This window comes from Topomyia yanbarensis, unplaced genomic scaffold (assembly GCF_030247195.1).
Source record: "Topomyia yanbarensis strain Yona2022 unplaced genomic scaffold, ASM3024719v1 HiC_scaffold_4, whole genome shotgun sequence".
In the NCBI taxonomy this organism is placed as follows: domain Eukaryota; kingdom Metazoa; phylum Arthropoda; class Insecta; order Diptera; family Culicidae; genus Topomyia; species Topomyia yanbarensis.
In genome coordinates, this window is record NW_026683602.1 from 108735 (window position 1) to 124711 (window position 15977).

Below are 15977 nucleotides of genomic sequence, written 5' to 3' on the forward strand. Positions count from 1 at the left end.
ATGATTCTAGACAACGCCATCGAGCCTACTTTGCATACCGTACATAACTTGATTCACTGTTCTCCATTCATCCACAACTACTAGTCACTCGATGTTTACACAAAATTGTTGGTTGCCAAAACTAACAGTTAAAATTGTCAGCCAAATTTACTGTTTCTCTCCGCCTGTCTTTTGATTTAAAACATCGTCTTTGGGTTTTGACGTTAGATGAATCGAAGAAGAGTGATGCACTCTATTATTTATTGTTCAACATAGTGCACGATTCGAAGTTTTGACCTGCAAAAAAATGGATCCGTCATCACGCTTTCCCACATGCTTCGGGTATGACATCGAAATCGTTGGACTTGATCGCAGACTAGTAAAGGAGATATTTGTGTCCTGCAGGCTGCAGGCAGGGCCGTAACGTAGTCTTCCGGTGCCCTTGGCGAGGCCCCAGTTTGACACCTCTTTTCACGGCAAAAAATCCGTTCATAAATTCACGATTTCATGAACTTTCGACCGTGTTCCTCATCAGCTTGCTGTGGAAAAGCTAAGGCGGACTGGATTGCCGGACCGGCTGACTAATTGGATCTCCTCGTACCTTGCCAACCGTAGCGCCTCGGTGCGACTTGGAGCTACACTATCGGATCCCTTCCACATTACATCGGGTGTTCCTCAAGGAAGCCATATTGGACTTCTTCTTTTTGTACTCTTCGTGAACGACCTCTGCAGTGAATTGTCGTCGACTAAAGTCATGTATGCTGATAATATGAAAATGTACCGTGTTATAAAAACTATGGTTGACTGTTGCACTTTGCAAATGGACCTCGAAAGGGTTATGGATTGGTGTGACAGAAACGGCATGAGTGTGAACATCCAGAAATGCAGCATAAGCACTTTCGCACGAGCCCATTGTTTTCGAATACCTGATGTGTTCTGCTCCTGTAGAACGAGTCGCATCTGTCAAGGATCTAGGTATCACTCTCGACTGCAAACTACGGTTTACCGCGCATATTTTTTCCTACGCTGTACTTGGACTCATCAAGCACCAACACCCGTGATTTCACTGACTGTCTAAAATCTCTATACATCGCACTGGTACGCAGTATTCTGGAATATGGGGTTACTGATTGGGCCCCGTATCACACCGTCCACATTAATCGTCTTGAACGGGGGTACAGAAGAACTTCATCAGGTTTGCCCTGGCAAAATCGATTACAACTACCTCCATACGAAGTTCGCTGCGCTCTCATTAATCTCCCTACGCTGCGAAATGGGCGAATCTTTCTTCAACGACTCTTCATCTTCGACTTACTTACAGACAATATAGATTGCCCTGCGCTCTTAGCAAAGCGTGACTTAAGCGTTCCAGGAAGATCTTTCCGGAGAAATGATTTTTTTCGGCGCTCAACACATGGTACGCTAAAGGGCGAACACGAAATTATTGCGACACATTCAACAGGGCATAACTTTTTTTACCATTGCGTAAAAATCAACCAAATTTTGCACACTTTCTCGAAGTCGTGTTTTTCGATTCAACGAAAATGGAGGTGAACCAACGCGAGTCGAGAGAACAAATCAATATTAATTCTTCAAAAGGGCTAATGAGATTTTTGTAAACAAACTGTTTTCGCTCATTATTCCGCTGCCGAGTTGAATTTCATGAAAAATATACTTGAATCAACATATTTACCCTTGGTAGATTCAATTTCAAATGTTTTCTGTGTTGAAATTATAACAAAATAAGAGAAATCAGCAAAACAAAAGTTTGTTTACAAATCTTATTAGCCCTATTCAAAAGTTGATATGGAAATTCTTTCCAAACACCTGGAATTTCCTGACCTGTCGCACCGGCAGTTGGGAAAAATGTTGAACATTCACCATTCAACCGTCTCCAGAGTGTTGAAGCGGTTCCAGGAGCGGTTGACGTTGGACCACGGTAAAGGAGCTGGAAGAAAACCGGGACCGGCGAACAACAAGACGGAGGGAAAGGTGAAGCGGATGGTGAAAGCAAATCCCAACGTCTCAAGCCGTGATTTGGCTAAAAATATCGGCACGTCGCAGAGCTACGTCCAGAATGCAAAGAAGAGAGCTGGACTACATACATAAAAGGTACCGAACTTCCCAAACCGCGATGAGCGGCAACAATCGACGGCTAAAACTAGGGCACGGAAGCTCTACGAGAAGATGCTGACAAAATATGGATGCTGTGTGATGGACGACGAAACGTATATAAGCAAATTCCGGGGTTGGAGTTTTTCATAGGCAAGAGCAAGTTCTATGTGGACGACAAATTTAAGAAGAAGAAAATGTCGAAGTTCGCCTCCAAATATCTCATTTGGCAGGCCATCTGCTCTTGCGGACTGAGGAGTTAACCTTTCGTGACAAAGGGCACAGTAAATGGCGAGATCTACAAATCTGAGTGCCTCGAGAAGCGCCTTTTGCAGTTCTTGCAACAGCACGACGATGCTCCGCTATTTTGGCCAGATTTGGCATCATGCCACTTTTCTAAAAGTGTCCTGGAGTGGTATGAAGCCAATTCTGTCCATTTTGTTCCACAGGACATGAATCCGCCAAACTGTCCGGAGCTGCGCCCGGTGGAGCAGGACTGGGCAATGATGAAGCGGGAACTTCGGAGGAGCAAGAAGACAGTCAAAGACGAGAAGGACATGTTAAGAAAATGGAAAAAAAACTGAGAAACTGGTACCGGATGACACTGTAAAGACTTTGATGGAGGGCATCAAGCGAAAATGCGTTCAATTTTACACTCAAGGCTCCATCGACTAACTTTTCTTCTGATTTTTGAAGTAAATATATGTATAAAACTACCCTAAAATTTTGGTTTGATTTTAAACATTATAAGAAAATTGGAATGACATTTTCGGTGTAGCAATACGTTCGTGTTCCCCCCTTTATACGGCCACAATAATCCTTTGGATGTTTGCTGCCAGCTCTTCAACAACGTTTATCCACTTTTTGATTTTAGTATAAGTAAAGAGTCTTTCAAATTAAAAAATAGTTTATAGTTAGATTATAGTTCTTTCGTCTGTGCGATGTAATATTTTAATCGAAGACAATATACAATCAATCAATCATTTCATGAAAAAGCGCAACGAACAAAAATGATTCCACGAATATTACTTCAAATTTTGTGAAGTAGTTAACATGAAAATTTCATTACTGTGTTACATGAAATTGAAAATGATTAGGGATATCTTCTAAATATCACTAGTAAATAAAATAGATTATAAAGCATGTACTATGAATTATGATCCAGTTCCCGAATACATGGATGATTTCGTGAACTATTTTACAACCACGGATGGTAAGTCATGACTATCATACTAGGTATACATGAATCATATTTTATGAATAACATTCCACTGACACAAAATGGATGAACAAGACTTTCACTTCGATAGGACAAAGATCATTCGTGAATTAGGAGGAGCAGTAAAAGCATCGTTACTATGCAGTTTACTAGACAATCCTACCCCTACTAGGCGGCCATTTTCTAGGAAGACTGTGAAATCAGTTGACGCAAAGTGTCTGACGGCGACGAACAAAGCAATTTTTCTGGAGCCTACAGGTAAATCGATTAAGGTTGCACAGAGAATGCGTAAAATTCGCAAACGAAAAAAGCAGTTTTTTTCCACACCGTATGTCAGATCTTCATAAAAATCAATCAGCGTATGTAGAATGTTGTTACTGTACTGCTGATTGATTTTTATGAAGATCTGACATACAGTGTGGAAAAAAACTGCTTTTTTCGTTTGCGAATTTTACCTTTTCTCTGTCCAACCTTAACTGAGTAGACTATTTATTGGGCAATTAAACCCGCCTCAATCGTAGAAAAAATCGAAGAGATTTTTAAAAATATTTGTTCCTGTTCGCACCTCAGTTCAGCGCTAACCTTACTCTTGTTTACGTCAAAAGTGGGATTCGAACGGAAGTGGTTCGTATTATCGTTTACGACAGCAAAATCAAATGGGCTCACTATTCGTTCGAGCCACTTTTGAACGAATCTCGCATTCGTCGTAAACAAAAATAAGGGCGCCTATCAAGACCACTTTCTTCACACCATTTGTTGTCGGTTATGCCATTTGATATCGGTAGCATCTAGCCGTCCATCTTTATCGGTAGCATCTAGTCGAAAGATCGATGACCACATTTTTGCTGTACTATCGCCTGACTCGTCTTTCAATTTCTTATATCTCTCGTCCCCTGTCTCCTAAACAATGCACCGGGCTCAGGGTTCGTGCATGAATGAACTAGCCGGAAAAAGAGATATTCCAAAGAGCTGATACAGAAATATTCAATCGCGACGGATATCACAAATAAGCTATGTTTTATCTAAAGCAAGTAAACTATATTACTGATAACAAGTATTGTATAGAGGGCTACCGTGTCTACAGTTCAGCCTACAAAGTATAGATCAACGGCGCCATCACCGGCTAACGTTAAATAATATTTATAAGCCGCTTCAACCTCGGTACAATATTATGAGCTGTTGGATCAGCGAGAATGCGAATCTGACATCCCCTTTTTACTGTACCCAAAAATAATAAGCGGGAGGGGTGGTGCACTAAATATAACAGTTCGAGGAAACACTGATACAATCATAAGAAAACCGTCTCTGATCTTAGTAATTCTAGATCAAACGAGGAGCTTCCAGTGCTTCCAGGAACACCAAAAACCTCAAATTTCAATCAGAGATTCAACCTAGCGCAGAACCCGATGGGCTAAGCTTAGACACCGGCCACATTGTGTTATTGCGAAACACCTTCCGATACTCGGAAAAACTTCAATTCTCACGGTATGGCATGGAGTTGTTCTCTCGATTTTCTTATTATTTTAATTAAAGTTTGAACTTTAGGCTCATTCATCGCTTTTTTCGGGTTAAAACAATCTCTGTAGAAAAATATCTAACCCCACGTGCTGGCTTGGGGATAGAACCCAGGTGAGCTGCGTACAAGGCAATTTTAAAGATTTAACCATTCAATTCCGCAATGTTACAAAGCAGAAAAAAAGATCGATATACGATCAGTTCTCGAACGACTATTGGTCTTGAACCAAGAAAAAAGCTTAAGAGGATGCAAAGGAATCGTGTGGGGAATGAAAAAAGCTCAATAATGGGGTATCAATAAATTACATGGGTACTGAATAAATAGTAACAAGTAGTTTCAAATTTTCGATCAGCAGGTAGTAAAGATGTGAATAAATCCATGAACTGTCAATTCATGACCATCCGATTTCTGACCAACAGGGCCTCTATTTTGCCCGATGTTTGTTCTAAACTTTGCGGTTGGAGCCAACAGCATATATTTTCAATTCTTTCGCTATTTTGGTTCGATTCCGTCGCGTGCTAATCTTCGGTGAAAAGCATATGACGGAGCAATAGTGACTAGCCGCGTAACGTCTGCGAATAGAACCAGAGCTGGCGAAAGAAGTTAAACTCACGCGTGGAGTACAAGAGTCAAATGACTCTTAAATGGTTATGGAAAATCAAATATGCCACTAGTACATAAAAAAATTAGTGTGTAATTACTCTGAAAAAAAGGTAAAAAACTCAGTTTTCCTAGAAGTTTTCATAATAAATCTCTAAAAATAAAAATACTTAGAATTTTCAGGTGTTTAATTATATTCTGGTTGCAGTTGAAAATCAAAATAGTGAACTTGGGCCTTTTTGTTTTTCTCCTATTTTCAGCGTACGCAACTAAAGCGTAACTGATGTAGGTGATGCACAAGTTGATTCTCTAACATGTACACAATATGCGCATTAGTTGCCTTATCTGCAAATAAGGAAAAAAAGCGAAAGGTTTAATATTTCGATTTTCAACTGCAACCAGAATACATACGAAAATTGTTTAAGTGTGCTCGAAACTTGCTCTATACAAATCGCTGGTACTCCCTTTTGCTCTGTATGGCATTGAAGGGAGCAGACTACCTACTGCTGGGTGTGTTTGAGAGGAAAATTCTGAGTTCAGTACTCGACAGCACAGTAGAAAATGAAGAATTTCATTACTCTGCATACTCTTTACACATAGACTAACGAAGTGTCATCATTGCTGTCAAACGGGCTATCAAACAAAAGGTTATATAGAGAATGCCAAGATCTGCAAGAGCGAGGACTGATAAATGACAATGACAACGACATATTCTCTGCGTGATAGATTCCTTCTAAGGATTGATATGCAGGGGCCCTATTCTCACAGTCACGTCACCCAGTGACTAGAACAACATTTCCTTAAATTAAGTTTTATTTTTTGTGTTTCGAATTCATCTCGTCAGTAACTAGCACCATCTGGGTGTCTAGTTAGACGATGTATCTAAACTAGTACCCAAATTAGCACTAGTTATGACACAAAAAAAATTCCAAACAGTTCCACGACACATGTGAACTTCAAAGCAACTGACTTGTCCCGAGTGATGTCCCGGGAAGCAAGCACAGAAGCTTAGGTTTGCTGACGAGAAAGCGAAAACGAACTCTTGTCTTTTGGCTCGGGAACAAAACAAAACAACAAAATTTACTCGTCACTAGGTGACGAATCCTAGAATTTGAATATTGGCGCAAAAGTAGGTAAAATCGTCAGAAAGGAGGACCGATAAAATCGAGACATTCATGTTCTAACCTTTCTATGCAACAGTTTTATTCTTATATAATTACAACCTCATATATACTGATAAACGTTAACGACAATCATTTGAACGACTTTTTCGCTCTCCAGTCCGGAAACTCGTCAAAATCCCCGTCATCATCTTCATCCTCACTGTCACGCTCGCGTTTCTCCTTCTTCACATTGACCATCCTTTCGCCGGCTTCCAGTGCCGTCGCCGTCCTGTGTCTTACCTCATCCTTCTTCTTCTCCAAACTCAGCACCCGTGACCAGTTCCGAATCTGTTCATCGATTTCGCTTATCTGGCGCTCAACCGTAGATTCCTCCTGCTCCTCACTGATGATAGCCATCGATTCGGTCGTTGCTTCCTTGATTTCCTTCTGGAAGCGATCCCACTCCTCATCGTTAGGATCCTTGTACTCGATGTTCCTCGCCTTCGCGTCCGCCTTCGGATCATCGAAGAAACCCTCCGGGATCTTTTCATCTTCCAGCGGGGGCTCTACCGGGACTGCTTCCGTTTCTTTAGTTTCCTCTTTCAGCCTACTGCCGCTCGGCAGTCGAATGTTGACTAGATCTTTTCTGATGGGTGCACCTGATTCGAAAAAATCCTCAGGAAGAACGCCAGCATCGGGATGTTTCGGCTCATTGGTCGAATGTTTCAGAATTCCTTTCAGCTTCTTGCTACTGTTGGCATTTATCTGGGAGACTGAAGGTGATGATGGTCGCTTGAAGGCACCAGGTGGTGGTGGAGTTGATCCTGGAGTTGGTTGTGATTTTAACTGGGCAGCAGCAGATGCAGATTGTGCCGTTTTATTTTTCAGTTTCTTGGCTTCCTCGATGTTTTCCTTGTGTTGTTTTGAGTTGATGTGAACCTTCCACACAGCTTCCGAGCGGACAATCGATCGACACAAAACACAAGTGAGTTGACCGGCCTCGTTGTACGTGTAGGTTTATAATTGGTTAAGGAAAATAGTTTTAAAATTTTTCTCTAACCTACTAACTTATATCGTACAAAGTACATTTCCTTGTCCTAATACTAGGTGTAAACCGACAGAATATCAAATATTTTTCCTTGACTTGATACAAAGTTTATGTAACTGACAAGTTTTCGTTCTGCTGATAAATAAATTACAATATCGTATTTAATAAAATTATAATTACAAATATTATTATCTATAAAAAAAATCTTTCAAAAGGATATTTAGCCAGTGGAGAATCGATCTTTTTAGTCGTAGTATCCGTCTGTTTTCCAGAACCAGCTTTAGTTTCATTCATAATCCGCCGCAGATCTTGCTGCGTATATTTTTTCTTTGCCAATCTGAACGCAGCTGACATGTTTGCAAAAATGCTTTAGTATCACTTTTTAACTAAATCCTACAGGACACAGCGGAAAAATCGTAAATTCTCAAATAATGTTAATGTGTTGTTTATGTTTCACTCGTTATAATAGCGCAATCAACGTTTGACAGTTTAAAAAAACAAATCGACGATTTTATACCAGGGTGGCCAGACTGAATTCGTTATATCGGTAGACTTATAAAGTTTATCGATAAATAGTTATCGAAAGAAGTATTTTTGTTCCAAAAATGCAGTATTGACATGGCATTTAACCCTTTCATGCCCAACTTTTTCCTAGTGCATGTAGGGTTTCAAAAACTTTTTCCCCTGAAAACAGTGAGATTAAGAAACACGAAAAGCCTTTTTTCATAAAGATAGGTGCTTCTCTTGCAGTGCTAGAAGCTGCTGAGTTTTTACCTTCCAATGCTCAATACAATTCTCCTAGAATATTTACAATAGTACAATTGCCTGGAAAACGTAGCCAAAGACAATCTAAATTGATAAGTTTAATCAGTTTTCAAAAATATTGCACCGTAACGAAGATATATGAAAAAATCGTTTTCCGTCGTCAACGGAAACTGTCCCTGGCAGCACTGTTTCATCGGAATCCAATCAGACTAATTGCAATAACTTCAGTTGTAGAGCTGATCCTTGTAACTGTTAATGCTCAAATAAAAGGCAATAAACAAATTTATTAGTCTTACTTGTTTTTCTGAGCAAATCTTGCCTCAATAAAAAGTTATAGCTATTTAAAAACGTTGTTGTCCACAAACAACATGGGCATGAATGGGTTAAAATATTGAAACCGCGAAAACGATAACTGACCCATTGAAGACGCTCAAATAATTGAGATTTTAAACCGAACCTGAATAAAAAATAAATAATGGTGTAATATGATGTACCCAAAATTAATTTACGTAGTTTTCGGTAGAAACTAAGAGTAGACGACTAGTAATGAGATTTTGGGAGCCATCTGGCGTCTTTGAATTTGAGTGTTGTACTATTAAGATTTCTGACAACTCATTTGCAACCACAGATGCAAGTCAAAGGAAATTGGTTTGTTTTCATCACAAAATACCTAACCTCAATCGATTTTTGCAGTGCAAAATATTTTGTTTTCATCACGAAATAATATTCAGCGCCTTTTCTTTTTCAACGGGAATAGAAAGGTCAATACTGACCTACACTGAGAAACAAAAATATGCAAAATAAAAAGCCAATGCTATTACTCACTCGCTCGACTTGTGTAACTTTATTATGTAATAAATTTCGATTTTCATATACTTTCTTCGATTTTTTCGCTTAATAATTGAAATATTCAAATATAATTTTTTTTTTGGCACAGTTTAAAAAAAACTAATAAGAGAACTGCGGAGAGAAAAACAGCATTTTTGGCAACTTATACCCCGGCATTGTATGGCAACACGTCCAATGTTATAATAAGAAGGATAGGCAATGTTTGATTGGATTTGATTTTTGGCAGCTAAACGCCAATCCAATCGATCCAAAATGGAGTCTCCTTAGTTCACGCAACCATTAAATAACCTACAGAATAAGTTCTTTTAGCTTAAATTTTGGTCCTTTTGAGCTGTGCGTCTCTTTCGCACTTATTAGTGTTGTCAAAAACAAAACGAGAGATTCGACTCAGTCGAGGTCTTCCGTGCAGTAAGGTACTTTTAAGTTGTTTGGGGTATACTCAAAATTAGGTAAATTCAACTTAAATTTAAGTAAATTAAACTCAAGGTTGGATTATTATTTTTGCCATAGTTAAATGGAAACTACCTTCAACACGGTTTACCTAATTTTACCTTCCTGCACGATACCACGAAATTGAGTCAAAAGTAGATAAACTCATAGTAAGAGAACTGCGGAGAGAAAAACAGCATTTTTGGCAACGTATGCCCCGGCATTGTATGGCAACACGTCCAATGTTATAAGGATAGGCAATGTTCGATTGGATTCGTTTTTTGACAGCTAAACGCGAATCCAATCGATCCAAAATGGAGTCTCCGCAGTTCGCTTTCTAGAGTTTTTCTAGTCAAAAGTACTAAATTTTAGGTAGTTTTTCGGTGGCATGTAGAGTTTTCTAGTCTCATGTTGTGTTAGGCCGGCAGGGCAGGTTAAGGTTAAGAAACTATCGATACGTCTGGTCACCCTATTCTAGACAGCTGACGCACGTGTTAAAACATCGCACAGTGTTCTATTTTCGCTAAAATTTAATGGGCGCTTTGGTTCAGTGTAGTAAAGTAATAATAAACCACCAGGACACGAAAAATTCGAAGTGTTCTTCAACAAATTCTTCAGCTGGAATAGTTTTCTTACGTTTTCTGTGAAAACCATGGCCGATCAGGAAGAAGTCAACGGTATCGATGATGCTGGCGATAAGAAACAAAAGAAAGCCTCCAAACACGATAGCGGGGCAGCGGATCTTGAGCGAGTGACTGACTATGCCGAGGAAAAAGAAATCACATCCAAGGAGATCACTAATGTAAGTAAGCAGCAAACCTAACCTTATTTTTGTTCGGTGATGGACAAACTGGAATCCAAATATTGCCTTCTTTTCAGGCGGCTAATATGTTTGAGGAAAAGCGAATCAAGGAAAACGAGGAAAAATTAGCCAAAGAACGAGAACTTCAGAAAGTGCACGTTAAAAAAGAGGATATAGAGCTGATAGTAAGTTGTAAAGGTGCTCTTGACTATAAGATTCCGCTGAACATAAACATTTCAGATAAAGGAGATGGAAATTAGTCGGTCGAAAGCGGAGGAAACATTGCGGGTACATCGAGGTGATGTTGTTGCTGCCTTGGAGGCTCTGACAAACTAGCTCTGGGAGCTTTGTCAACAAGTAACCGATTGAACAGGTACACCTATAATTGCTTATTATGGGCTGCAAAGTTTCCAGCTAAACAATGTGTTTTGTTACGAGGAGATTCGGTACCAATAATATATCAGTAGGTAATTTGACGCAAGTTGTTTCAGTCAGAAATAATGAGAATTGCCAAATTTCTATTAATCATTTTAACTCAGTATTTAAATTGAATTTTCATCTAAAAGTGTTTCAATATGTAAACAGTGTGCGATGTTTTTGTTCAATTGCTTTGCTGCCAAAGGACGAAACAACACATAGGCGGCGCTGTAGTCGAAATGTTTTATAATCTGCCCGGTCAAAAAAATGCGGACGAACATGGTCAGGCGATTTAAACAGTTTGACCACAGACTAACAGACATAACACTCGAAAACAATGCTTCGCCCGCTTTAACGGTCATTTTAAATATATTTGTAGTTGGGACTGTGGCCACATTTGAAATTATGGCGCCACCGACATATGAACAAGCATATGGGGGATAGACAACTAGTGAAAAATTGTTCCCAAACCAAATGAGTGTTTGGGACTGTGAATAAAAGGTGGAGCTAGTGTTGTGTTGGGAAAACGGCCGGATCGATGTTTTTGTGGGAATTCCCTCATAGTGTTATGTCTGTTAGTATGTGTTTCAACTGCATTACTTTCGTTTCTCTTAGTCTTAAATTTGCCGAAAATAGCCAACAAAATCGATACAGTCACTCCTGTGTTTATCACATAAAAACATATAGCAGATTCCGCAACAAATTTATGTGAGCGACTAATCTTTTTTTTTATTTTTACACTCATTCCTATCTTGTGCATGGAGTACATAAAGCTTATGTTCAGATCTTTAACAGTGTGGTCAATATCTGCAAATAATTCGCTCATGAATCGACCAAAGGGCCGAAGTCGCAATGATATCGAATCGAGAAAAATAGCTTTGAAAATTCGGTTCAGAAAATTAAATCGTATTTTAACAGTGTTTGCATACTGCGCCTTCAAATGTATTGAAACACTTTGAAACAATACTAGTTTTCGGAAGCATAACTAAAATGTTTTATATAATAACGTTTTCGTTGATAAAATTGAAAACAGATTATTTCGCCGAGTGTTGTTATGAAATGTTGATTAGGCCATTTTTGAGTCGCCCTCTTGTTTTGACGACTCTCAATTTCGCCCTGCAGTGTCGCCAAAAATCAAAAATCAAATGTGGCTTTCGCCGTGCTCGCTGGAGGGGAAAATTTGTTATTCCCCCTGGGCGTAACAAGCACTTGGTTTTTCTTTAGGGCGATTCTGTTTACGGACCTTGTAAACAATGATGCTGTCAATTTCGCCTGTATACACTACCTTAGAAATGCAGAGGCGTAACCCGCCTGGCTTTTTGTTTACAGTCGAAAGTCGGATCCGCCGTTTTGTTTTTTATTGATTTTCATGAAGTGTGAAATATTTATAAATGAGTTTTTTATATTTTTTATAAAGTATTTTTACTCCTCTTTCAGATATTAATCAAATCTCTGTTTGTGTACATTTGTTAGTTTCGCGCATTTGTCGGTTCACGATCGAATTTATACGGAAATTCATCCAGTTTGTCATGTTGTTTTGTCAAAAAGGGCAAGTTGCTGGCTAACGGGTGCTTTTTGCCAACTCGGATTTGTCGGCAAATAGGGGGCGATCTCAACTGCAACATTTGGGCAATTTGCCGCCGAAATTTTTTAGCCACGCTACACGCCCTTAAATCGCCTTCCGAATGCGCCCTTTATCGCACCAATTTAAATCACCTGTATGGAAAGTGCAAATAACAATTATTTACGAAAAAATTTCAAACGCCAGAGAATTGGTTTAACCTGGATGAAACCCGGTTTTTGCTGAAAACCGATTTTCGGCCAATGATTAACCGGCAATCTGAAAATTGGTTTTCGGTGAAAATCGGTCGTAAAGCGGCCCGGATAGAATTTTACAATAGCATTTACCCTACAAACAAAGTAGATTTACAATAAAATTTCATGTAACAATAAATTTCACTGTTCAGCAAAAAACTGATACAGTGCATTCACATTAAATTTTACTGTTTTCGAGAAAAAATGTATGTAGAAAAATTGATTTTTTTAATGTTAAGATACATAACCACCTGGTGTAAGGTCATGTTGAAAATATTGATTCTGTAGAATTTAAATGGGATTGATGGATTGAAGCAGTCTTGTCAATATATTTATTGATAATATTTCTGTCTCGTGTAGGGTCCGCTTAAGTGTTGAAATCGCTTTTTAATTGCATACGCAAATCGCATGTGTTTCTCCGCCTTCTTTTTGACTGGGATATCATGGGATAGTTGTCGCACCATCTGTGTGTGGTTTTGTCGTCAGACGGCGAACTTGTGTGCTCACCACTAGACGTCATTAGCGATAGCGTCGAACATTTCGTTTTCTGTTCGGTTAGTTCACGGAAGATGTTTTGCTTGCTTCGTAGCCAGGCTTCCTTTGTTAAATAATAATTATTGTTAATTGTTAAATTTCTGAATTCACACAAATATAAGAAGTAAGTAATTACTCCACCCGGAAAATATCAAGTATCTAAACAATTACTTTCAGGTCAATGGATATTTTTAACGAAAGCAGAGGCGTCAATTCGTCGCCTGATATGAATTCAAGCGTCGAGCTACCGTCCCCAGATCGATTTACCGTAATACCCCGAAAGTTAACCTTTGGAACTTCGCCCGACGGTGGCAATTTCCGTCGTACTGCGTTGGCCGTCAGCCCTCGGAAGCAACCGTCAATATCACCACCGTACCGGAAAGTTCGTGCACTGCGGCTATTCGATTCGCCAGCTACACCAAAAACCATCATTCAAAAGTCGGAAAGTAACTTTGCGAAAGCACTGGCCGATGCTTCCACCAAAGATGGGGACTTGTTGGTCAAACCAATCGACACTAATGGGCAAGTGATTTACGAGAAACCTCGAGCGGTTCCGTTGCACCGAAATTATGAGAATGTGATTCCATCGGCAAACGTCAATCCTTTTACGCCTCCGGGGATGTTTATGAGAACAAAAAAACGGACGCGTTCCGGTCAGGATGGGAACGAAAATCTGATGAATGTTAGCTTCCCATCAGCTTTCCCCTGCAACAAGGTTGTCAGACAATCGACACGGCAGAGTTGGGGCTTTTTTCAGACGGAGAAAAATGTTGATACTGCACTTAAAACGTGCAACTTGCTACAGGATGATTTCGGTGAAGTACGCCAGGCTCCAAAGCGATTGGCACTTCAAGATTCGAACATCTCCCGGTATGAGAAAGAGTTCCTCGAGCTGTCCCTGCTCGGCGTCGGAGAGTTTGGAGAAGTTTACCAGTGTATAAATCGGTTGGATGGCTGCGTTTATGCAATCAAGAAAAGCATTAAACCGGTAGCAGGAAGTTCCTTTGAAAAGACGGCTTTGAACGAAGTGTATGCCCATGCGGTTCTGGGAAAACATGACAACGTCGTGCGATATTACTCAGCATGGGCGGAAAACAATCACATGCTAATTCAGAATGAGTACTGCAATGGAGGGAGTTTACAAACTTTACTACAGGAAAGGTCCTTGAAAGAATCGGAGCTCCGTATGCTGTTGCTGCACGTCGCCGAAGGACTGAAATACATTCACTCGAATGAGCTCGTTCACATGGATCTGAAGGCAGGAAACATTTTCCTCACCAAAGTGCCAATTCGCTCGTCTTGCTCCGGAACGGTCCATCATCCTGACAGCACGGACGATGGGTTTGAAGACATCTATGAAGATCTGGATAATGAGTACCTGATCACGTTTAAAATCGGTGACCTTGGCCACGTAACCTCGGTTAACGATCCACAGGTGGAGGAGGGTGATTGTCGCTACCTGCCGAACGAAATTCTGCAGGAGGACTTTTCCCATCTACCGAAAGCGGATATTTTTTCGCTGGGAATCACCCTCTACGAAGCAGCGGGTGGTGGTCCTCTGCCGAAAAACGGTCTCGGGTGGCATGTGCTGCGGAATGGGACCTTTCCCGATTTACCCAGGATCAGTCGTGAGTTCAATGAACTAATCAAGTTGATGATGCATCCGGATCCGGACAAGCGACCAACGTCGTCTACTATTTTCAATCATTCGTGAGTATATCGACTGCATTTTGAAAAGTTCGTGAATTGTGATGGTAATTCTGTTTTATTTTTTTCTCAGAGTTCTGTCTCCCATTGACTCCAAAAGTAAAGCCCAGCTCTGTCTAGAGCTTAGCATGGAGCGACAGAAGAATGAAGTTCTTTTACGGAAACTAAAGGAACAAAGTAAAATGCTTAAGTCGTACGAGCAAGCGCAGACCCCAAGTAAGTTAATTAGCCGTCCCCAATGAATAATAACGTTATTTTTAAATAATTTTGAATCTGTTGTAGATACTCGGAAATTTCGAAATTTGCGGGAAGTAACCGTGTCGGATCGTAAGCTACGGTCCTACTCTCGCAAGAAACGTTCAACGAATCTTATTACCACACGACGGGGGATCCGGGATAACACGAAGAGCAAAGATTACTGAGTCTGGAAAGTCTAAGGAAAAAAAAAGAAATGTTCAGGCGAACAGCAAACTTTACCTATCCAATACCACCGGAAGCAGAAAAAAGGTTTTATTTTTTGTTTTGCTATCGAAATTATGTTTAAGGGTTTTTAGATATCGAAGCACGTTTTGGAAACATTTTTTATCACTCATTTTTCGACATCCTATTTTCTTTTTTTTTATTTTCACTTTAAATTTATTTGAATTGGCCATTATGAGCTAACCCTAATTGCAATGAAGTGCTTCAGTGTAGTTATCGTATGGCGGTAAATGTTTGAATTTTTCAACAAAAAAAAATAAAAATGCAAAGGTTTAAAAACCAAGATAAGAGATACGAGCTGTACTGTGATTAAGTTGACGGTACGTGTGCCTGTCGAAACTATTAGAACTGTTGCAACACAACCCGTTGTCACGATGTTGCGGATTAATGCATTAATATAAAAGAGAATAAGCAAAAAATCGACCATTATTTCTTGTGACGGACATAAAAAACTGACACAATCCCTACAGAGTAAAGAAATACAAGAACCAAACCAAAAAGGGATAACCGAAGTGAGAAAGTTGAAAGTAAAAAAGTTTGTGATTTTACTACGTAAGAGCAAAAGAAAATAAAATCAATAACATAAATACAATCAAACTACG

At 39.7% G+C, this 15977-nt stretch overlaps 3 protein-coding genes across 3 annotated transcripts; 2 read left to right on the plus strand and 1 right to left on the minus strand.

The window, feature by feature from the left end:
- Positions 1-6604: 6604 nt before the first annotated feature.
- On the minus strand, positions 6605-8067 carry LOC131695459 (zinc finger protein 830-like). Its single transcript, XM_058983973.1, has 2 exons — positions 7798-8067; positions 6605-7538 (listed from the first exon to the last, which is right to left on the minus strand). Exons 1-2 carry the CDS (start codon positions 7929-7931, stop codon positions 6680-6682), a joined length of 993 nt encoding a protein of 330 aa, XP_058839956.1. The 5' UTR covers positions 7932-8067; the 3' UTR covers positions 6605-6679.
- Positions 8068-10162: 2095 nt separating this feature from the next.
- On the plus strand, positions 10163-10898 carry LOC131695425 (huntingtin-interacting protein K-like). The gene is made up of 3 exons (XM_058983918.1): positions 10163-10422; positions 10500-10607; positions 10663-10898. The coding sequence occupies exons 1-3, from the start codon at positions 10273-10275 to the stop codon at positions 10756-10758; spliced, it is 354 nt and encodes a 117-aa protein (XP_058839901.1). The 5' UTR covers positions 10163-10272; the 3' UTR covers positions 10759-10898.
- A 2309-nt stretch (positions 10899-13207) lies between these two features.
- On the plus strand, positions 13208-15972 carry LOC131695432 (wee1-like protein kinase). The gene is made up of 4 exons (XM_058983925.1): positions 13208-13312; positions 13366-14898; positions 14969-15111; positions 15178-15972. The coding sequence occupies exons 2-4, from the start codon at positions 13370-13372 to the stop codon at positions 15315-15317; spliced, it is 1812 nt and encodes a 603-aa protein (XP_058839908.1). The 5' UTR covers positions 13208-13312; positions 13366-13369; the 3' UTR covers positions 15318-15972.
- The last annotated feature ends 5 nt before the right edge of the window (positions 15973-15977 follow it).